This window comes from Phaethon aethereus (assembly GCF_964289735.1).
Source record: "Phaethon aethereus genome assembly, chromosome: 2".
NCBI classification, from domain to species: domain Eukaryota; kingdom Metazoa; phylum Chordata; class Aves; order Phaethontiformes; family Phaethontidae; genus Phaethon; species Phaethon aethereus.
Window position 1 is genome coordinate 73963390 of NC_138582.1, and position 23500 is coordinate 73986889.

The 23500-nt window shown below is 38.9% G+C and overlaps 1 protein-coding gene across 2 annotated transcripts in view; it reads left to right on the forward strand.

The window, feature by feature from the left end:
• Window positions 1-23500, forward strand: part of PTPN3 (protein tyrosine phosphatase non-receptor type 3) — a gene marked incomplete at both ends in the record, with an annotated part of 166115 nt that overhangs the window by 65603 nt on the left and 77012 nt on the right. Inside the window, 6 exons of one of the 2 annotated variants that reach the window (XM_081996839.1) lie at window positions 4005-4159; window positions 16360-16467; window positions 16623-16680; window positions 17763-17841; window positions 19330-19374; window positions 20304-20356. In XM_081996839.1, coding sequence (XP_081852965.1) covers window positions 4005-4159; window positions 16360-16467; window positions 16623-16680; window positions 17763-17841; window positions 19330-19374; window positions 20304-20356 — 498 coding nt within the window. The remainder of the gene's footprint in view (window positions 1-4004; window positions 4160-16359; window positions 16468-16622; window positions 16681-17762; window positions 17842-19329; window positions 19375-20303; window positions 20357-23500) is intronic. The other variant, XM_081996840.1, reaches the window with a different exon arrangement.

Genomic DNA, 23500 nt, shown 5'->3' on the forward strand with positions numbered 1-23500 from the left:
TTGTAGCTCAATTTGGAGGTATTTTTACACCATAATGGTTAATCACCTAAGGCTTTCATGCTTGTTCTATATTTATAGTTTAATTGATTTCTTTCAAGTGATGTGAAGTTTCATCACCTTGTGATACTTCTGGCTTCCAAATTTACTTTCTGTATAATTTATGATCAGTAGGTCAGGAAAAGTTTGTGGTAAATAACTATAGATAAGGAGCAAGTGATAACCTGCACACATTGCTCAAAATTAAGTTTATCTTTTACATTGTTGCTTTAGTAATGCCCTGTAATTTGTGTGGAATCTTGCAAATACTGTGTTGTGGTTAAATACCTCATGGGATTTTCCTGCATACTATTAGAGTCAAATTTTATACTAATGGGGAGACATCTAGTTTCTCATTGGGCATGTAGAAAAGATGAAGCATTTCCTCTGCAGAAGGTGAAAACAGGAGCTGGTTTTCATAGGTGTTGAGTTAAACTTCAGTCTTCTATTTGGAAAATCTGTCTGGAGAATTTAACCATTATTAAGATACGTTGATGATAGATATGGCTTTGAGGTCTGTGAATACTTAACTACATGGGAAGAATAATCAGAATATAGATTATACTACAAAAATTTCAGGTTCACTGGAGTTGCTTTTTTCTGATGATAATTTGGGAGATGATTTTCGCTAGCAAATAGGGAAAGCCGATGCATGCTGAAGAGCATTTGTGTTAGTTGTTTTAGGGCTATACATTGATACAAAGACACCTTTAATTTGTTATACCTCTTTGCATTCCTATTTACTTTATTTCATACCTTTTAAATAAAGCAATAGGTAACCATAAAGTGTAACTGTTATTGAAAGGACAGTCAAGACTTGGCCATGTCTTTAGTACTACAGTTTTTCCCTTCATTGTCAGGGTGGTCACTCATACAAGAAAAGTGGATTTAGAAGCACTATCCTTTCATAAATGACATTCCTACAGATTCTGCAGTATTTATGATTTTCAAGAGCCCAACATGGAACTATACATTTTTAGTCATGACTATAAAGAAACTCTTGAGAACACTTAGAGTGTGGTAGTCCCCTTCTTGAATATACATAAGCGCACCCACTTGCAGGAGTAGAAATATCCCCCTTAACACAGTGAAATGGTGGTCATGAATGATTTTTTTTTTTTTTAAAAAGAAAAAACTGTTTACAGTTATATATGGTGTGACTCTATGTAGAAGTCCTTGAATATATACTCTGCAAATCTGGTCTCGATGTAATTCCTTGATAACAAACACCTTAATGGTAGTTATACTGAGAATCAGGATGTAAGTTTCTTTACCAACAATTCCTAAGCAAGTTGGAAAGAAAGTAAATGGTGGTGTGGAAAAAGTATTTTTAAAACCTAGTCTTCAATACAAAAGAAGAGGGAAAACACGTTGGTTTTGTTATGCTTGACTGCAGCATTATTGTAGGAGAAGGCATGCATAACCAAACTTGCCCAGAAGTGTGTTTAATGTACTTGGAAAACATTAACTTCTTTCTGTAGCTGTATTTGTTGCTCCAGTAAGCCTGCTGGCATGGTTTGACTATGGGATAGAATTCCATGTGTTTATTTTATATCTTAGGGTGAAAGTAACTGTGTTTTTGGGTGGTTTTGTTTTTTAATTAAAATAAACCTCTCAACTTTCTGGGTTCAAGGTACTTATTTTATGGAAAAGGGAATAAGTATTAAACTGTTCACTTGTTGATAATGTTCAGATTTGTCTTACAGCTTTTTGTTGGTTTGTTTTGTGAATTAGCCTCCTGCCTGAGGCTACAGAGCGGGAGCTGAGACTTGCATGTACTGGTTGGTCCTGGTTGCGCAGGGCTGGAGGCTGATCGCTGGTGTTCAGAGCTGGCATCTGGTCTTGCCTGAGATCTCAGTGACGCTCCGCCTGTCCCAAAAGCAGTTGCCATTACAGGTTGCTTCATGTGCTTCCACGTACCCCTTTATATTGCACTGGGGTTGATAAGCCATTTCCATAATCTGGGCCTATTTAAAATACAGCTTTAAACACAGGTCTTCTGTGGAAGGAAAGTAGTAGAGCAGGTACTAATAACTCAGCTGCTCACCTCTCTTCTGTTCTCCTTCCCTTGACCTTTAGGCTAGGGATTCGCAAAGTTATTCCCTTACAGACTTGCTGAGCATAGGGCATGTTAAGCTAGGACACGTGAAACGACTTAGGCTAGTGCCCGTGGTGTGACACCTGTAAAATAGGTGTTTTAGAAATAGGCTTCATAAACAGTCATAATCTGTCTTCACATTTTTGTATGTCCTTGATAATTAGATAACTACATGTTTCATTTGGCAATAACCATGCCTCAATAAGAAAGCCCGTTTTCTGGATTAAAAAAAAAAAACCCAAACACCCTAACATACTGTGATTAACTGTAGACTGTATATCGAGCACAGTTTCAAAGCAATAGGAGTGTATAGTGGTTTATATGGGAATATTGTTCAGAATTCACCTAAAGATCACCTCTTCCTTTTTTACCCTCCTTTAAAAACAAAAGAAAACCAAAAAAGCCAAAGCAAACAAAAAAAGACCAAAACCCACACCTTTGGGAAAGAATAGGAAAATACTGCTGACCTCCTAGGAAAAATGTGCTGGCTAAATGAATGAGACTTGGCAACTTACAGTTTTGGTTCTAGAAAATACACAATAGCAAACTATCAATTGGCTGACAAAAAAACGCCTGAGAGAGTACTTGTTGAATGCTTTTGTGTGTCTGACTTCTGAGTTTTCTGTGAGAAGGGGATTGTTTTAGCTACTTCTAAGTATAGATTACACATCGTTACGCCAGGATGGATCACTGCACTGCTTTGTTGCCTTTGGTGCTCTACAGTTTTGCATCTCATGGCTCTTCATGCATTTCACATTTGCTTTTTGTAGTGATGTGTGAGTAGATACGATGTTTCAGAATTTTAAGTTATTTTATTCTAAATTGTTCAGTTTCTTTAACTGCTTAAAAGACAAACTATGTTTTAAGGCAGATACAGAAACAAGGGGAGGTTGCAAAATAGTCCTGACGTTGGTCCTGCCTAGCTTGGCCAGCAGTCTATGAAACAGTCATATTATGCATGTCTCTTTGTAGCTAGCCTCTAATATAAGGTATGATTTGGTAATTGGTATGATAATTAACCTGGAAGACTATCCTCTGCTTTGCTTGCCAGCTGGCTTTTACATGCTGTGATATTAATTGGTAAACTGATCCAGTGAAGAGAGTCTTGAAATGTTTACAGGCTTGACTGTATTTAAAGCATCTCTTATTTCAATGAATGGCTTTTTTCTGTTTGGTGGATTTTTTGGTATTTGCTTTTATTTGTGAAAACTGGTTTTCAGAGTTTTGGTGTTCATGAAGGTTTTTCCCAAAAAAAAGAAAAAAACAAACTCCAACAAAACTTTTTTGAGGCATGTGGGGGGATGTTCTTCTCAGATATAAATTTCTGGCTTCATGAATTTATGTGTGCTAGGCTGTAAAATATTGACATGCTTTTAATGTTCATTCTCATTGCCTTACATATGATGTTTGTATATGTATTCCTGAAGCAAAATGCTATTTGACAGAACATGATCTGCATTAACTCAAGACTCTTTTGTCACTTGAGAGTAAAAACAATTGTTTTATTGTAGTGAAACTTGTAGAAATTTGTCTTGACATTGCCTTCCTGCTTTATAGTAGGTGTTTGAGTTTTTTACTGATTTAAAGTAAGGCAATGGCCTATCCTAACCCAAGTATACACTGCAAGGGGTTCCCTGTGATTCTTTTTAGAATGTTCACATTTAGAACATGGAAGCCCCTCTATATATGCATTTATGTTCTGGTTTACAATGTACTAATTTTACAACTTACTCTTTTCTATAAGAAGCATTTATTACTATAGGTATTTGGGATGTAATGAGGTCTTCATGATGTGGGTTTCTCTGAAAAAACATAGATGAAACACAGTGAATTGTAAGAACGCTTATTAAACATAATTTTTGTTTTATAGGTTATTCAGCAATAGTTATGAACTCCCGTTTACGAGCCTTAGGTGGGAGGATAAATAACATACGAGCATCAGAACTACCAAAAGAGAAAACCCGATCAGAGATAACCTGTAACGTCCACTTTTTGGATGGCTCAGTACAAAGCTTCAAAGTCAACGTAAGTAAAACTACTTTTTTAAATACATAGACATTTATTGGAAAGCTGAAGATCAAATATGGGACCCTGAGGCATGGGATTTCCAAAAGATGTTGGAGGCACAGCTTTGCAATTACAAATTGCAGAATTACTGGGTATGAAATGGATTTATAAAGTGCTATTTTAATTTTCTTTGAAGTCAACCAACTGAAATGTCATAAAATCATGGCATACAGATTGTATCTGCAGAAAGGTGTTCTGTATGAGATTGGAACCATGAAGAAACAGATCTGGTGATCATTATCAGCTATGAATAAGTAATTCCTATTTAGTGAGGGCTACAAAATTTGGATGTGCTCCTCCTTTTCTCCCATCAAAGGACTGGTAGTGCTAAAAGGAGGAGGCCTTGTAAATTCCTGTAGTGATGTCAGTACATATTTTCTGAAATACAAAGATGATGTAGATAGTGAAGACATCATGGCTTAGTAGGACAGTTCTGTTCAGTTGTTTGTACTTCAATGTAGTCTCTTTATCTGGGGATAAAGAGGGGGCGGGGAAAGGGGATTAACAGAGATTTGTATTCTACATTTTTACTGTATTTTATTCTGTAAACATTTTGGTTTATAACCTTCAGTACTGATTGAAAAGTATTAGGTCTTTTTTAGATGAAAACAAAGGAAATACCTTCACTCCTCAATCAATTTTCAGTAGAATTATCTGACCATACAGAAAAACTGTGGATGAATTTAAGTATAATTGTATGAATTTGTGTATACAATGCTTGTTTTATCCAATTTCCTCTATTTGAGAAGAAGCATTTTGCTGAGGAACCTGCATTGTTGGATATCTTAGATTATTCAGTGCTTTCTTATAGGAGATTCAAAACTTCATCTGAAAGCTGTAATTTCCTATGTATTATTACAGTTCTCTCTGCAGACTGATTTAATTTTTGGACTTTGTTTGTTGGATATTTGTTGAAATAGAAATAATTTGATAGGTAAAGAGATGACTTTCATTCTAATATATGTAAAATTAGTCTCATATTTTACTATATGTTTCATATAATCTATATGCAAGTATATTTATATACATATATGTGTATATATATGAAGTAGCTAACATTGGGGACTGGAGTACAAGGAGAGTAGGTATGTAAGAGAAAGAGCAGCATGTTAGTATACAATTTCTGTTGTTAGTCTCCTGCATGCCCTGTAGGATTGCCTTGTCTGTCGGTGAGCTGGCATAACTGCCCTCCTGCCCTGAACAAGGATGTTTGAAAAATGGGGATGTAAAAACTTCTTGAAATCCATGTATAGTAGTATATTCTTCCTTGTAAATGAGTGTTTACGCTGCTTTAGATTTAGCGCTTGGCCTGAAGTCCAGCACTGGACAAGTGAACTTTGCTTCTCATTCCATCCTTTAAGCGGTGAGTGCAATATGACAAATGGGAACCATTTTGAAACTCTGGACCCAGCTGATTTCTCTTCCGGCCTTCAGCAGCCCCAGGGTGTCCCTGCTGGTTATCTCCTTCATCCAGGAATCCGAAGGGCCTCCTTTACTGCAGCTGTAATGCTGAACTGCCGTAGGGGAAATGCAGAACCCGTTATTGCTTTATTGAAAAGAAGTGAGGAGTGTGGCTACCCCAGTCTGTTACGGGCTAACACAAGGAAAAGTTTTACCAGAAGATTTATGTTCTTCTAGTACTGAGCTTTCATACCCGTACTGAGGGAGCCTGTGCTTACCTGCCAGCACGGCCCTTCCTATTATCTAACCTTGATGTCTGCCTGAACGGGCTTTGCCCCTCTCTGGTTGTGTCACAAGGTCCAGTTCTCACAAGAGTTTGCAGCCGGCTGTGGAAAATTTGTATCTGAGTTCTGCTTACGTTAACAGAAAAATTGAGCTTCATGAAGTTTGTGCCTGAATGTGTGTGTGTTTTTATTTCAATTGCCAACATCATTCAGTTTTACGTCTGTGAGCAAAGAGTAACTCAGGTCTGTGGTCAGTCTGGGCATCAGCTAGGCACGTACTGAAAGAAAATTAAGTTTTTCTCTGAACAGATTTTTCCCCACTAGTGAAGTCTTTCTGTGTTGCTTTAGAGAAACTGTTTTTCATATCAAGACATTTATTTATAGATTGGATTTTGCTCCATACTTTTTTCATTTCTGGATGCCAGGTCAATTGATGCTTCTGTCTTTTTAAGATGCAAAATGTAATGTGAATGCACGTCACATGGCAAGATTATCCATAAGACACATTAACAGCAATATATTTAGTAAAATAGCAATATATTATTAAAATGAAGATGCCTTTTGAAATGACTAGACATAAATACAAGATACATAGATAAAAAGACATGATACATCTTGTGAATGTTGTAAATAGGTTTTCTAGTGTTTTACTTTCTCAATTTTTACAGTTGTTGCTGAAATCTGTTCAATTTTTCTCTCCTGTCTGAGTTTGGAGAATTGAAACAAACAGGATCACCTCTTTTGAAGCAAAGTGTGTAGTGTTTTCTCTTTAAAAGAACTTTATTTTATCCATGGAAAATAGGGAATTTTTCAGTATTGCATGTTTGTGGGCTAGTGTTACCGGGTTGTGATTTATGAAAGCTCTAAGTTTGGATGTATGTAGGCTAACATTCATGTATACATAAGTATGCTTTATGTTTATAGACAGAATTATACTTTTCTACCACAAGTAGTGGAAAGTGAATGGGGAAAAGCAGATTACTGAAGCTTGGCCTTCTTCCATGTAATAGCATAAATGGAATCAAAGACTCCTCCCATTCCAACAACAACAAGCTGGAAAACAGTGAGCATTGCTTTGTCATGCAGCAGCTGTCTGAACACAGAATTCTTATTGCAAGAGGATTTCTTTCTTTCAGAAGCTTAGGGACATTATAAAGAAAAATGACATCCAAAAAACCCATCAAGAGTAAGCAGAAGCCTGAGAGAAACCAGGTATTCCTAAGTTGTTATTTCTGATAGGTTTTTGGCACTGCGTGGATGCTCAAGACTAGCGAATTTGAGATAAAGAGATGTGATGGTCAGAGGCAGTCTTGGGCCTAGTGACCACGATGTGATAGAATTCTCGATTCTTAGTGAAGTAAGGAGGGGTGTCAGCAAAACTGCTACCATGGACTTGTGGAGGGCAGAATTCAGCCTGTTCAGGTCACTGGTTGAGGGAGTCCCTTGGGAGACAGTCCTGAACGGCAAAAGGGTCCAGGAAGGCTGGACAGTCTTCAAGAAGGAAATCTAAAAGGTGCAGGAGCAGGCGATACCCATGTGCTGCAAGATGAGCTGGTGGGGAAGACAAACACCCTGGCTGAACAGGGAGATTTTGCTGGGACTCAGAGGAAAAGAGGAGAGTTTATCACTGGAAGTTTATCTTTGGAAGAAGGAAGGCAACTCACAAAGAGTACAAGGATCTTCTTAGGTAAAGCAGAGACAAAATTAGAAAGGCAAAAGCCCAGCTAGAACTTAATCTGTCCACGGTCATAAAGGATAACAAAAAAATGCTTCTACAAATATATTAACAACAAAAAGAGAGGCAAGGAGAATCTCCATCCCTTACTGGATATGGTGGGGAACATTGTCACCAAGGAGAGGAAAAGGCTGAGGTACTTAATGCCTTCTTTGCCTCAGTGTTTAATACCAATCCAGGTATCCTCAGGGTATTCAGCCCCCTGAGCTGGAAGATGGGGATGGAGAGCACAATAACCCGCTCATAATCCAGAAGAAAGCAGTTAAGGACCTACTAAGCCACCTGGACACCCACAAGTCTATGGGGCCTGATGGGATCCACCCAAGAGCACTGAGGGAGCTGGCGGAGGATGTTACCAAGCCATTCTCCATCATTTATCAGCAGTCGTGGTTAACAGGGGAGGTCCTAGATGACTGGAGGCTTGACAGTGTGATGCTCATCTACAAAAAGGGCCAGAAGGAGGATCCCAGGAACTACAGGCCTGTCAGCCTGACCTCTGTACCGGGGAAGATCATGGAGCGGTTCATCTTGAGGGTGCTCACAGGGCATGTGAAGGACAACCAAGGGATCAGGCCCAGCCAGCATGGGTTCGTGAAAGGCAGGTCCTGCTTGACCAACCTGATCTCTTTCTATGACCAGGTGACCCGCCTAGTGGATGAGGGAAAGGCTGTGGATGTTGTTTACCTGGACTTTAGTAAAGCCTTTGACAGCGTCTCCCACAGCATTCTCCTGGAGAAACTGGTGGCTCGTGGCCTAGACAGGTTTACTCTTCGCTGGGTGAGGAACTGGCTGGATGGCCGAGCCCAGAGAGTTGTGGTGAATGGTGTTAAATCCGGCTGGCGGCCGGTCACAATCGGTGTACCCCAGGGCTCAGTTCTGGAGCCGGTCTTGTTCAATATCTTTATCGATGGATGAGGAGATCAAGTGCTCCCTCAGTTACACCGTGCGGATGGTGCGGATGACACCAAGCTGGGTGGGAGTGTTGATCTGCTCGAGGGCAGGAAGGCTCTGCAGAGGGATCTGGACAGGCTGGATTGATGGGCTGAGGTCAACTGTATGAGGTTTAATAAGGCCAAGTGCCAGGTTCTGCACTTCGGTCACAACAACCCTATGCAACGCTACATGCTTGGGGAGGAGTGGCTGGCGGAGAGGGACCTGGGGGTGCTGGTTGACAGACGGCTGAACATGAGCCAGCGGTGTGCCCAGGTGGCCAAGAAGGCCAACAGCATCCTTGCCTGTATCAGAAATGGTGTGGCCAGCAGGAGCAGGGAAGTGATCGTGCCCCTGTACTCAGCACTGGTGAGGCCGCACCTCGAATCCTGTGTTCAGTTTTGGGCCCCTCACTACAAGAAAGACATTGAGGAGCGTGTCCAAAGATGGGCAGTGAAGCTGATGAGGGGTCTGGAGCACAAGTCTTATGAGGAGCGGCTGAGGGAAGTGGGGTTGTTCAGTCTGGAGAAGAGGAGGCTGAAGGGAGACCTTATTGCTCTCTAGAACTACCTGAAAGGGGCTTGTGGTGAGGTGGGTGTTGGTTTCTTCTCCCAAGTAACTAGTGTCAGAATGAGAGGAAATGGCCTCAAGTTGCTCCAGGGGAGGTTTAGACTGGATATTAGGAAAAATTTCTTTACTGAGAGAGTGGTTAAACACTGGAACAGGCTGCCCAGGGAGATGGTGGAGTCACCATCCCTGGAAGCGTTCAAAAAACGTGTGGATGTGGCGCTTTGGGACATGGTTTAGGGGACATGGTGGTGTTGGGTTGGTGGTTGGACTTGATGATCTTAAAGGTATTTTCCAACCTTAATGATTCTGTGAGTATTGAACTTGATTTTAATTACATCCAGGTTTTCTTGAATCTTCCCAATGAATTTCTGGTGTTGAATTTTGTGGTAAGGTTAATTAACTTCTGTCTCTGATGTTAACTCTGTCTTGTTCTAAGTTTATAATGCATAAGACTTCCATATGGTGAAAATGTTAGTTGTCATTCTAATATATACAGAATGTGCTCAAATACCATGTTTGGGTGTGTTTAATAGGTGTATGTTGAGCAATAATGCAAATTTATTTGGAACTTCTGGTATAAACATGCAGGAATTTTCCATTATTGCTCTACTTTGACTCATTTACTAGGAATCACCACTTGGGAAGTATGCTTCTCAATTTCCAGTAAACTGACCTTTGTAAAGGGATAGTGGAAGGTATACCTGCCCATGGCAGCGGGGTTGGAACTAGATGATCTTTAACGTCCGTTTCAACCCAAACCATTCTATGATTCCATGATAAAATTCACAGTGTCAGATCATTTCTCTATTGTGTTATCTTTCTGAGTTGATGCTTATGTCTTAGTACCTGTGATTTTTGCTTTTAGACTAGTTGACCTTTAGTAATAGGGTTTCTCTCTAGAAATAAAATGACTAGGCAGTAATAATGAGAAAAGCTGCACAACTTGAAATTCAGATTGTAAGGAATGTTTTTCCTTCCTCACTATTTCAGTTAAGCTCCTTCTTCCAGTATTTGAGAAGGAACATGATAGTTACAATTAACACCAACAATTACTGTTGGTATGCGTAAAATAACAGGCAGACATACAAGTCTTAAAGGTTCTTTTTGATTATGGGTGTGAGTTATAATTTTAAACCGCTCATAGTAAAATGCAGTCATGCAGAATTGTTGGACTTTTGTCACTAAGTTTTCCTACTGGATATTGTTTGATAATACAAGACAGTTTAGTGCTAATCTGTCTCCCTGCATGTTGAAAGAACTGCTGTATGGAGTTTCAGTCTCACAACAAATACTTAGTTTTATATTGAGGCAGATCAGTATGTTCTATGACTGGAAAACAGTAAGACAGTGTGAAATTTGATGATGCCTTTGAGGACAGTGAGAAAGTGATCTGACCTACAGCAGGCTTGCTAGTCTTAGCCCTTCGTGGAGCCTGACTTCGTAATAAATGCCAAAGGAAAGAATTAGTGGAGGGGAGATTTTTCCAAAGTTAGAACTGGAATGACTAACCTCATATATATGTTTGTTTTAAATAATTTTTGAGGCAGAGGAAATGCAGTGGGTCAAAACTGTGGGCTTAGATAAATATTTTGTATGACCTTTATATAGGAAAATACTGAGCTGAAGTGTATGGAATCCAGAAGCGTTACAGACTGGGGAGGGAGTTGGCTTAAGAGGTGGCGTAGATCTTGCTGAAAAGGAGATGTTAAACGGTACAAGGATGTTAATAAAGTTCTTGACTGTCGAATTTCATTAACATGTTGCTATTGAATCTTTTTCACGTAATCAAAAATGTAAGGTTTGAGGCATTATTAACAATAAAAACAATACAGGAATGTGAGGTAGCAGATAAGTTATCTTGAACAAGGAGTAATTGCAGTGAGGGAAACCAGTAGTATAAACTAATAGCTTTTGTAAGATGAAGTAACGTGTTGTTTTAAGCTCAATTTTCAGTTGCAAACAATAGAGGAGGAGAACATTGGTAGTTTGCAGGCTGAGCTGCTCATGTGCTACCGTTACGAAAAGGATGAGCACTATTAGGCACCAGGGAGGAATCTTCAGCCAATGTCAAGGAAGTATTAACAGTGTTAGCCTTGGCATCGAGGCCACCCTCCAGGGAATGTCATGTGTGGATCCTGGCTACTCGCAGACAAAAGAGGAAAGTTCCAGTCAGGCAGGTATACAAAGTGCAACTAGGATGCTCTGCAAAAGTCTGGACCTAAGGAAAGAAGAGGCTGTTCTGTTTATTTAGCTAAATAAAATACTGCATGCTCTGAATGAGAGCATCAGGTGAATAAGTGAATTCCAGGAAGAGAAAAGGGCAGAGTTAGCAGAAGAGCAAATAACTTATCTGTGTGTAAAATTAGTGTGCAAATTGAAAGAAAGCACTTTGTTCAAGCTTATAAGCATATTGGGACCAAAGGACACAGGCTGTTTGGTGGTGGATGCCTGTTACAGGCTAAATTAGGAAAGGATGACTTCAAACAGCACGAGGGGCAGAGAGTATTGTGTCTGAAGTGAGACTGAATTTGCAAAAGCTTGGATGGTGCTTAACTGTGAGGTTATCATTGCCAGAAAGTGGGGGCAAAGCTCTTGCAGAGGAGAGGGTCAGGGAGATGTGATATATGTTGCACTGTCCTCTTAAAGTGTCACTTTGTACCACTTAGCTTGTAGAAGTTAATGAACTGAAAAGGGTTACTTGCATATTTACCCCTCCACTCCAAAGACCTAACAGTTTTCACTTATGTTTATGCAGTTCTTAGGACAGTGGGTCTTGATCACCCCAGCTTCTAGGCAGCACTTGACGTTAAAAATAATGAGGGGGTTCTTTCTCTTCAAAATCGTGTAGCTTACTAGAAATTAAACTTGACTAATCTAAATTCCCTAAATATAGCAGGGAATTGTTGTAGCACAGGCAGAATGTAATAGGTGTTAGTTATGATTGCTTTAAATATTAATTTTTGGCCTATCCAATATAAGATGAAATATATTTCAAGGCAGGTTTAAATGGAAGTGAATGGTGTGTGATTATGAGGTCGTTGATGCAAAGCTTTTAACACTTCAGAATAAGGATTGCTAGACGTCAGGAAGATGAAATAAATGGAAATTTCTTTTCAGGGTGGAAACAAGCAAATGTCTTGGAAATGTTTCTTATTAGTAGAAAAAACTTCAAAATTCTTAAGGTTATCGTAAGAACCTGTGCCATTGTAACAGAATGGGCTAATGTGGAAAGTGCATAGGTTTTTTTACCTCATTGTAGAAAAGGCAAGAGCTTTATTAAGAATGTCTTAACTACTTGCTCTAATGATAGGGTTAAGGAGAACCTGGTTCTAACACCCAGTTTAGCTGAGTGGTGTTCATGTTGTTTTGCCCTCTTCCTGTGGTGGAGGTGAGTGTAGATAGGATGTGTCGCAAAGCACTTGACACATTGCAATGTTAAGAGTACACAGTGGCTGTGGACTGTATTGGAATGGATGTCAAAATGCAAAAGCAGTGATGTGACATGCTTAGCCTGCCTCACTTTACACCTAGGTCTCAAAACTGTTTATGTGCAAAATGGATTGAAGATGGTGCAGCGTGAGCTGTGTGGTAACTTTATTCTTAGGTGTATAGGCTGAAAGATAATTCAGATGTTTCTTAAAACAAAGCCAAAGCTGAGTAAATATAGATTTTCTTAAGGGAAAACAAGACAAACCTTCACCTTCAGGAATTTTGACAACTGAAGAAGACTTTAACAGCTTAAAATGATAGATTTCTGGAGGGGGTGCTTGATTTAGGCACTGTGGGAGAAACTTTGTGCTCATAGTACCAGAGAGCAAGAACTGGAGCCACAGAGAAATCGTGTTGGAAATTTCTTTTGATAAGAAATGTGGAGAGGAGGAAGAGAAGGAAGTAGCAGGTATGTAGGTGGAGGAGACTAGTACTGGCTGAGCAGCCGGGTTTAGGGTTGGGAGACCCATGGGAATATTGCAAAGGGAGAACTGTGACTTCTGAGCGAGGATATTGTAGCAGGGAGCTTGCTTGTCTTCGCAGGGAAGCAGCGAGAAGGCTTAGCATTCATGTGTGCCAGGGGAGAAGGGGGATGCAACTGTGAGCGAGTGGGGAGACAGAAGCTGAAGGCATCTGGATTGGGATGAAGGACCAGAAGCATGAAAAATTAGAATGGAATTAGGAGATAAAGCTTTAACAAAGGAAGGAGACTAAAGGGAATCAGAAATGTTGAAATTCAAAGAGAAAATTAGCAAAGGGATCTGCACTCTGTGGTGGTCTTCTGACCCATTTGTAATGAAGCCTGAGACACCTGAACACTTTCTATTAATAAAGTGTATGTCTCATCCTTTGTAATTACTGTTTTTCGTCACAATATAACTTTAGTTGCTCATTTAGCTCGTGTCAGAAGTCTGCGCCATAGATGTGCAATTATGCTTCTGAGTTGTGCAGGTGTCATGTGATGTCACTTGAAAGCGTTTTACCATTCTGCTTATAAAAACAAAACCCTGGGGAAACGGATATGGTGTGTATAGTAAGGCAGTGCTGAAGATGAACGTATTCACATCAGGAAATGCTCATTATTTCAGAGGGTTAAGGTGGTATCTGCTGTTTTCATAGGGCCCTCTTGTGTACATACATGGATAATCTCTGATAGCATAGCGGAGCCCACCTTATTGATGGTGCTGGACAGAACTGCCCGACAGATGCACGGCACCATAGCTGTGTGTGACAAGGAATGCTTGGTTGCATGGTCCTTACCTGTTGCTGACATTTTCTGTTTCTAAGCTGGATCTAGGTATATGCTATTTCAGAAAAAAATTGGGTTTGATCAGTTTGAATATCCGAAGGAACAGTAGCCTGTTCGAAAGGAGGGGAGTATGAGTGTGCAGCTGGGGAAGAAGGAGGGGACAGAGCTGCTACTTTTGATGGCCGCACAGACTTACAGGCCTGAGTGGACTTGCATTTATTGCGAGACCTCAGCTATTTGTTGTGAAAATTAAACAAGATGGGAGAGCGTTGGAGGGGAACGGGTAATCTCATACATAAGGCAGTCGAGTGTTGCCTACATTGTTTTCTTCATATGGGACCTTGCTTCAGAAAAAAGGGCACACCTTTTCATGGGAGGCCGATAGTTAGCTGTTACCTTACCTTGCATCTGGATCCTGATGTAGAAACACTCAGCATTTAAATCACAATAAGCTGCTAGGAGTTCTGCTCTAGCAGTAGGAAATGTGGGATAATATTCCATCCTCCAAAATAAGGTAGCCAAGTGGGTGTCATTTGCTTGAATCTTTGTTCTTCTTTTCCCAACTTTTAAATAGGAAGAATGCTTTTACAAGATAAGGCGAGACTATGGAATATGTTATCATTTAAAGCACTCCATTACAACAGTGTGGTCCCCTGTTAAAAACAAAACCAAAACAAAACTACAAAAAGGTAGATTTATCTTCTGAACAGGACTTGAGTGTTGTATAATAAACAAGGTCTAGACAAAGATCAGCACAGGAAAGACATGGACCTGCTAGAGCAGGTCCAGATGAGAGCCACCAAAATGCTCAGAGGGATGGAACACCTCTCCTTTGAGGACAGGCTGAGAGAGTTGGGGTTGTGCAGCCTGGAGAAGAGAAGGCTCCAGGGAGACCTTCTTGCAGCCTGCCAGTACTTAAAGGGGGCTTCTAAGAAAGATGGGGACAAACTTTTTATCAGGGCCTGTAGCAATAGGACAAGGGGTAACGGTTTTAAACTAAAAGAGGGTGGATAGAAGGAAGAAATTTTTTCCCAATGAGGGTGGTGAAACACTGGCACAGGTTGCCCAGAGAGGTGGTAGCTGCCCCATCCCTGGAAACCTTCAAGATCAGGTTGGACGGGGCTCTGAGCAACCTGAGCAGGGACATCTTCAACTAGATCATTGCAGGGGGGTTGGACTAAATGACCTTTAAAGGTCCCTTCCAACCCAAACTATTCTGTGATTCTGTAAAAGAGAATTGAATACAATATTGTGTTCTTGGCTTATTAAGTGAGAACTCTTAAGTACTACGTAAGACTGGGGCTGTCAGCAAAAATGCGGTCACTATCATGCTTATACATTAAGTCCTTTGTTTCAAGAGATTTTTTAAGAGATCAGAACTTAATTAAGTCAGAACTTAATTTTTAAAGAATTTGTTTCAGAACACAATGCTTGTCTTTTGCAGTCTAAATAATTTTCCTCTGGTAAAAAAACAAAAATTGTGTGCAGTTTATTTCTCCTTTTAAGAGTGAGATTTGGAAGATCATATGAAAAATTAGTTTGCTATAATTTCTTGAATAGACAAGATGTCAAGCAAACCAGCCTGACTTTTCTGTCCAGCAATTTTGTATATAAAAATCTAGACCTAAAGTGCCATACGACTTTGCAAGCTATTACATATTAGCATATTTAGGATTGCAATCTTATTGAGGGCTTTTTGTTTGTTTCTTTGTGTGGTTGTTTTTTTTAACTAGAATTGGTTCACAGTGTTCTTTGGCAGAAGTTGGTTAATCTGTTCTCCACAATGCCATGGCATGAAGATACTTGTTTCGTTTGGGGAAAATTATACCATGTTTACGCTTCTGGATCTCTGCTGTCTGTGTAATTCCCTGTTGCTCCAGTTCTTCTGTGATACCTGTCTTGTGGGACATCTAGGCAGAAAGTGGGGTGGCTGAACGGCACCTGAGCATGTGGAGGCTGAGGGGCAGGTGGGAGCTCAGGCTGAAGTACGGGACCTTATGGCTAGAGCACAGCATTGGAGGGTGGGCAACTTTTTTTCCCCATCCTAGTGTATGCCGCCTTTGTTTTTGCCAGCTGATGTGGAAACAGAGTGGCTGCTTTGGTGGTGGCAGCAGGGGCCAGAGCAGCCCCATGTGGCTCTAAGCCATCTGGCGGGCCGTGGCTCTGGAGAACGACATTGCTTCTAAAGACTGTGGTCAAGGGAGAGGTTGTCTGCTTAAAATTAAATTGCTGAACTGACCTTGAGGGCTTGAGCTCATGTCAATTTATTCTGAGATTTCACATGCCTAACGTATTTTGGAAAGAAAGCCTCTTAAAAAAAAATATAAATACTTGTATCAGAACAAAGTTCTTATTGCCAAGGAACTTTGAACCAATGAATTATCAGCTATTTTTATTCGTGAGTTAGATTTTTATAAAACCAAATTTATGTCAATTAATTGTATCATAAAATGTGGAAGTGTTGTGCAGAGTTTCACTTTTAAAGTTTTCTTGTTTTCAGAAACAAGACACTGGACAGATTTTGTTGGATATGACCTATAACCAGTTGGGTGTGATGGAAAAGGAATATTTTGGTTTACAGCAAAATGAAACTTCAGTAGACTCACCTGTAAGTATAGTAAATAATAAATGTGTGTGCATGTATATGTTGGTACACATATACACTTATATGCATACACATGTATGTATACATACATATACATGCACACACATACACATAAATAAACAGTATTTATTTGTAAATATTTTTAATCCATCTAATAGTTTTTCGTTTCACAGCGATGGCTTGAACCAAACAAACCTATTAGAAAACAGTTAAAAGGTAAGACTTGTTTTTAATATCTTGATTGTAAGTGTGTAGTCCTGCTTTTCTGTGTTCTTATGACTAGAATAAATATGGTTCTTGTAAATTAGTGCATCCAGATGGTAGATTTTCTTTAACAGTAAGTCTTATCTCTGCCAGTCTCTTCAGCAGAGCTTTCTACATCTCTTACTGCTACCAGAGTGCTAATAAGGTGGGTTAGGTCACTAACTTTGAATCTCTAATAACATCTAAACCTGGCTTCTGAGCAGGTTTATGGCTGTGAAAGCAGTATTCATATCATGGTGCCAGTAAAGTCTCCTGGTAGGAATCATAAAGAGGAGGGGTTTTGATCAAGGGAAGTGGAGCCAGTTTCATGCATGGGTTCTGGCAATTTCTTGTCTCAAGTAGAATAAGGAAAAAAAAAATTACGCTTGTTTTTAATAAAAAAACAACCAAACAAAAAGCCAACACCACACACTTCCAAGTGCATGTGTTGTTCTAGTATGTCTTGTTTACAAACAGCTTTGAGTAATACAGAATGTGTAGGAAGAAGGACAGGCTGGCTAGCATGACCTTTCCAGATAGCAGCTTAGGAAGACTGAGTGACATTGTCCTATTTTGTGCTGTGAAACTTGAGTTAAGTTTTTCCGCTCTCTTACTTCTACCATATGCTGTAGATTGTGTATGAATTGAAATAAAAATGCATGAAGTTTACATGGTGACCCTCTGTTAACTTCTTGTATTTATGTGTAAGATAGAATTGAGCATTATCCCAATTGAGACACCTCAAATACATTTGCTGCTTTTTTCTCTTCTTATACCCGTGAGACAAAAATAACGAAATAATGCCTTTTATGTAAAGTAGCATATATGAAATACTTTAAATGAAAGCATCACAATATTTGAGAGTATTTTCTTCTCACAGTTGGTGTTGGGGGATCAGGAGAGACTTCTAGCAGTTTCTTTTAGTTTCATGAGAAAAATGCATGAGATTTCTATGTGGTGGTTCATGTAATTTTTCTATAAATATAGAAATAAAAACCTTGGGTTCTTTCTTTTTTAAACAAAAAAAAATGATTTGCTTTTCTAAAACATTGCAGGAGGTTTTCCCTGCACCCTTCGTTTTCGTGTAAGATTTTTTATACCTGATCCTAACACACTTCAGCAAGAACAAACCAGGTAACTACTGTTTGATTTTTGCTTCCATGAACTAAGAATGTGTAAAGCCCTCCTTTCCTGTTTCCACAGCTTGGCAAACTATGCTTTATTAGGTAGATAACTTTTTATAACTGTCTGTATTAAATGTGTTTGGAATTGACAGCTTGATGCGATGCTCATAATGAATGGTTTCTGCTATATGCAGCCTACAACTCCAAAATACAGCCAGAGTATAAGCTAGTGCAAAGATGGAAGTTGGTTTATTTGCACCTTGGATTCCTTTTTTTTTTTTTGAGCCTTTTGTCGCTTGAAGTACTTGCCTATTGCATTTTTTCTCCTTTTCTGATTCCTTAATCAGATGCAATGATTAAAAAATAGGGAAGTTCAATTATTAAGCTGTCTGCATGCCCTAAGTCTGTGTTAGAAGTCAACACTGAGTCAGTTTTGAACATGTGTGGTAGATTTAATGCCGAGGGCGTGGGAGGGTGGGGTGTATTTTGTTTCAGGAAGAACAGATAACAGTTCTTGTTTTCTAGTTTTCCCATTACTTGTAACATGCAAAGATCTATAACACTTCATTCAAAATTTAAAATTTTCTTTTTTAACCTATCTCTGAGTTTTTGGGGTGCTGGGGTACCTGAATTATAAGCAATTTTCAGTTAACTTGTTACAAGGCTTTAATGGAAAAATTGTTTTGTTTAGTGCATATGCTTTGGAATTTAGAATTCACAGCACCCATTAATCTGGCATTTTTATAACATTTTCATTGTTCGTTAATTTCAGTTTATTTGAGAATATAAATAGTACAGCATGTTAAATGATATTTCTTGTAGAAAACTAACATATTGACCTGTTTCAGTATTTGCTAATCCTGCAGTTGTAAACTGTTCTGCAGTTTTAAACTGAAATTACTCAAAGACCTGCTCTTTATGGTTCTTCACATCCCAACTCTCCAGTATCATTATAAAGTAACATTGTCAAACACACTAGTAAGAGCAAGACTGAAGTGCTCTTGGAGAATTGTTTAAGAGCTTTTTGTCAGCATATGCTACTTGAGAAATGTCTCTTCCTCCATTGAGTAGTTCCAACATATACTATTACAGTTTGGGGTTGTTTTCCTGGGGCGGGGGAGTGGTGGTGGTGTTTTTTTGTTTTGTCTTTTTTTTAAATAGTTACATCCAAGGTGAATATTCCTGAGAGAAAGAGAGACCAATTCTGTAATGGTTTGTTTTTTGTAATGTTAGTTGTGGCATTAATAATGTGGTCCTGGAGTTGTAGTACAGACTGCCACAGATCTTTAAAACTATTGTGGGACTGAGTGGGCGTACGATTGCATATTTGTAAATGCCAATAAGCTTTATTCATCTGTCTGTATAGTTTGCCAGAAAATCTAATAATCTAATAAAATAAAACTAATATATGTAACAATTTAAACCATACCATTTAAATGTGACAATGAATGTTTATTTGGTTGGTTTTTGGTTTTTTTTTTTTTTTTTTAATTTCTAGGCACTTATTCTTCCTTCAGTTGAAGACTGATATTGTGGAAGGAAGGTAATAAGAAGAATCTTCAATTTCTCTACAATTCTGTTTTAAAATAAAATTAAAAAACCCCCACAAAACTTTCCTGAGGATTTGGTTGCTATAAAAATGTACTTTGTGAAATATTGCTTTAAGAGAGAACCAAATTGCTAGGAAACCTGGCAAATTTCACATAGCTCACTTATTAAGAACAGTTCAGAAGTCTGTTGCAAATGAGCTGTAGGCGATGTCGTGTGTCTGCAAGTACAATGTCAACCTGAGCGAGCTTTATGCAAGGCATGGTGTGCCAGGCATGGTGTTCTAAACGTGGGGACCCTCTGTCTAGTGTGGTAGTCAGGAGGGAGTAGCAAAGGGCAGTTCATGCTATCGTTTCTCACGATTTCAGGGTTATATTCCCTATATGGTGGTCATATACCTCATGGGTCCTTTGCCTGCGACTCCTGTGTGTTTGTGCATTTTAAAAAAAGAGGAAGAAGGTAGTCTGGGTATTTGTTTTCAAATGTAAATTGCCTTTAGGTGTTGGGGTTTTTTTTCTATGGAGTCAGTCTTGGTCTTGAAATCAGAGCTGTCTTGGTGTTTGGCATTTGGCTAATTTTAGGGTTTCTGTGTAGTTTTAAATACACCAGATGGCAGCTATTAAAATAATGTACAGAGCCCCATAAAAATCCCTTCTTATTTTGCTTTCCCAAATAAACATCCAGCAAGAATACGAGCATGTCCTTTCAGGACTAGTTTCTTCCATTCACTTAAAAAGCTGTTACACAGCAACTAGCTTTTAATGTCCAGTCCTACTGTGCTTTGTCAATCAAACTTTGTAAGAAAAAATCAGATACTCTTTGAAGATAAATGAGTCTTCACATACTGAACTAATTGCAGAGACATTGTTAATAACACATTTATACAGTTTATGTCTAAATAAAAATATTTTCCCCCCTTTCCAGGTTGTCATGCCCCATTAATTCTGCTGTTGTCCTGGCATCGTATGCAGTACAATGTAAGTAATAACCAATCATTATTTTGTTAATAAATATATTTGACTGACTACTTTCTCTGCTGTTTGGCACTTGAAAAATACGGAAAGATTTCTTTATCTATTTGTGCAGAATATTCAAAATGCTGCAGGTGGCGCTTTGTAAATACGCTGCAGGTTATTAAAGCAGCCTTCAGATAGCCTAAATAGAAAAAGCATACTGGTTAGGTCTGTCAAAAAAAAAGTTGATGCAAGAATAACATTGTTCTTAATTTATGTGTGCTTGTACTGCTGACAAAAAAGACAGGTTTTCATTGTCATTGGAAACAAAAAAATGAAACATACTGTGTTACAATAGCTACAGGAAAGCATTCTAGGAAAATAAGAGATCATCTAGAGAACAGTTAAGCGGAAGGTAAACTCATGATTGAGAAACTCCAATGTTCTTATGTAACATTTTATTCAAGGAATTTGATTTGTTAGATATGTAAAACTGTCTGGCACTTTGGAATAAGTTTAAGGGGACTTTACGTACAACAACTTACATCCTTCTTGTCTGCCTGCAACTGGCAAAAAGAAATTCTAAGGTTCATATTAGAAAAATATCTCTGTAGGAAAACCAAAGTCGAGCCTGATCCTATGCCTTACAGGCATACTAAACATACAGTAAAAAACAGCTGGAGGAAGACCTTTCTTATTAAACAGAAAAATGGGGGTTTAGTGGTTGAGAGTTTAGTGGGGTTTGTATATTTGTAAAAAATGATTGTCAGGGGAAAGCATACTAGAATAGTTTTGTAATTATTTGGCTGATGTATATTTATCCCATTTCTTTATGGAAAGGTTAGCAAGGTCTGCAGAAATGACTGAAGTAATTTTTGCTTGAAGTAAGGACCGAGCTACATAATTAAAATACGGTTTTCAAAGGAGAAAATGATGAACTGCTGGTATCTGTGAACATCCCAAGTGGCTATGAAACATTCACTTTTATGTTTAAGTATATCATATGTTGCACCCTCTTATTAAATGGAACTTTAACCACATTCAAGCTTAGTTAGGAAGGGTTGAAACCAAAACAAGTTTCCCATAGTAGGTGGCAGTCCCAGTTTTGTTGCCAAAGGAAATGCATCCTTGCTTCTGTATCTCTGGGGCACAGTAGGGCACTTGAAGGCTGAGACACTCTGAACCTTTAGGTTCATTACTAAATGCAGTGTTGATGACCCAATTGTACTAAAGCACAAAAATGTCAAGGTTCACTGAAGAATGCAAATATTTTATCACAAAGTCAGGCTTAACATGATTTTTAAAATGCCACAAGTAGCGTACCCCAAATCTCAGATTAATTCCTGTTTCCCCTTCAGTTTTATGACCTTTCCCTTTTTAGTGCTTTGGATACCTACTACTGCAGTTATTTGTACTAGAGGAGAAGAATAGAACGTCAACAAAGATTGTGGAAAGGTGCTAGTGTATTTTGATCATTCTCTTTCCTGGTGGGTTATGGAATTTCCCATGCAGCTCTTTGCCTGTTTTTTCTAATTCATGATAGTGCTATTATTACTGGGGGCGGGGTGTGTGTTTGGGTTTTTATTTGAAGAAAACACCTTTCTTTTTTTGCTAGCTGATGGCCTTTCTGTTGCTGTTTGTATGATACCTATATTTATTCTCTGCATTGGCAAAGAATGAAACATTTAGTAGAAAGATCAATTCCCTTAAAGGAAGATAAAAGGTTTTTGTTTTGCTACCAGGTTGTTGCCATTCACCTAAAGATGATGGTATAGGAAAGCCTTCTGAACTCTGAGTGTGTAGGTCTCCTTATCTAGTCATGTTTGCCAGGATTCTTGTCAACTTCAATTGTTTTAAACAGTTTTCTTTTGGTTTTTAAATTTCCAATTTTTAAGGAGAGTTGAAGTTCTTGGATGGGAGGTATCTGCTTATTAAAAAGACATTGTCTGAAGTTGCCAAGGATCGGTTCTACCTGGGCTGTTTCTTATTACTGCCGCTTCTCGGTGGTTTTCAGACTGCTCTCTCCTTCGGTAACTACCCTTGTATGCAGAAGGGGAAATCATCGTTGTCTGACAACCTTATGGTTATTTATTTATTTAAAAGGTGGAGCTGTTGTCACTGGCGGGAGGGCTGAGGCAGATGTCTTTCATTGTACATGGAGTCTGATGTTTGCTATTTCTGCTCTTGCTTTTTAACGATGCTTTTCGCATATGGCACTTGTATGGTTGACCTTTACAGGCTTTGGATTTTGCAAAGGGACAGTTGGTGGTGCTGTCTGTCGTGCCGCTGGCGCGCTGCTTCTCTTTGCACAGGTGTTTGGGTTCAGCACTGCTGTGCTGAAATAAGGTCTGACATGTTACTCTGCCTTGTCGCGGCACACCCTGTGTTGTCTGGTGGTGCTAAGTTACAGGGGAATACAAGTGGGTGTGAATACTGTGTCCAAATAGCGTGTGACTAAACTTGATTACGAATACATTTCAGACACTTGAAGAGTAAGTTGTTTATTATCAGTAAATGTGCTTTGTGACAGAAATGATCGGTGGATTTTGAAATCCTTTTTTAAGGAGAACTTATTAAGGAGCAATCCAAATAATTTCAAAATTGTTAAGTCTGAAGGATATTCTCCTACTGAAAAAACAATCTAACGATAAATCATACATCTTATTTTTTACTAGTGTAAAACAGCAACGTTGTACAGCTTATAAAATTAAATAAGGGACCTATGCAGTGTGTGTATTGCTTTTTTTGTTTAAAATATCGCAAAGCTGATTTAGCACCGTTTGTTTTTTACCACTTTGTCTAGTAGGTTCCCATTTCCAGAACAGTATTTAAATGACTAACTGTTGGTATGTAAGAAGTCCCATGGGTTTGGTGGGAATATGCTTTTATGTGCGTAAATCCTTTGCTGGGTTGGGACTTGAATCTAAAGCAGAGCAACAAAGCCAACAAAAGATGTTATGAATACTTCTAAGCTTTCTTTTTCCTGAGCATCGGTTGCTCAGTGATTCATTATGACTGGGGTGTTTCTCTCGTCTCCTGTGATATTGTTCCCCCATCAGCTCTGCTTTGAGAACGAGGAGGTTTCTCTAGCATTCTGCTATCTGTCTTTGGGAGTTTGTTCAGGAAGGGGTTGACTGATTGCTCGGGTTTCAAATGGAATTTAACGTG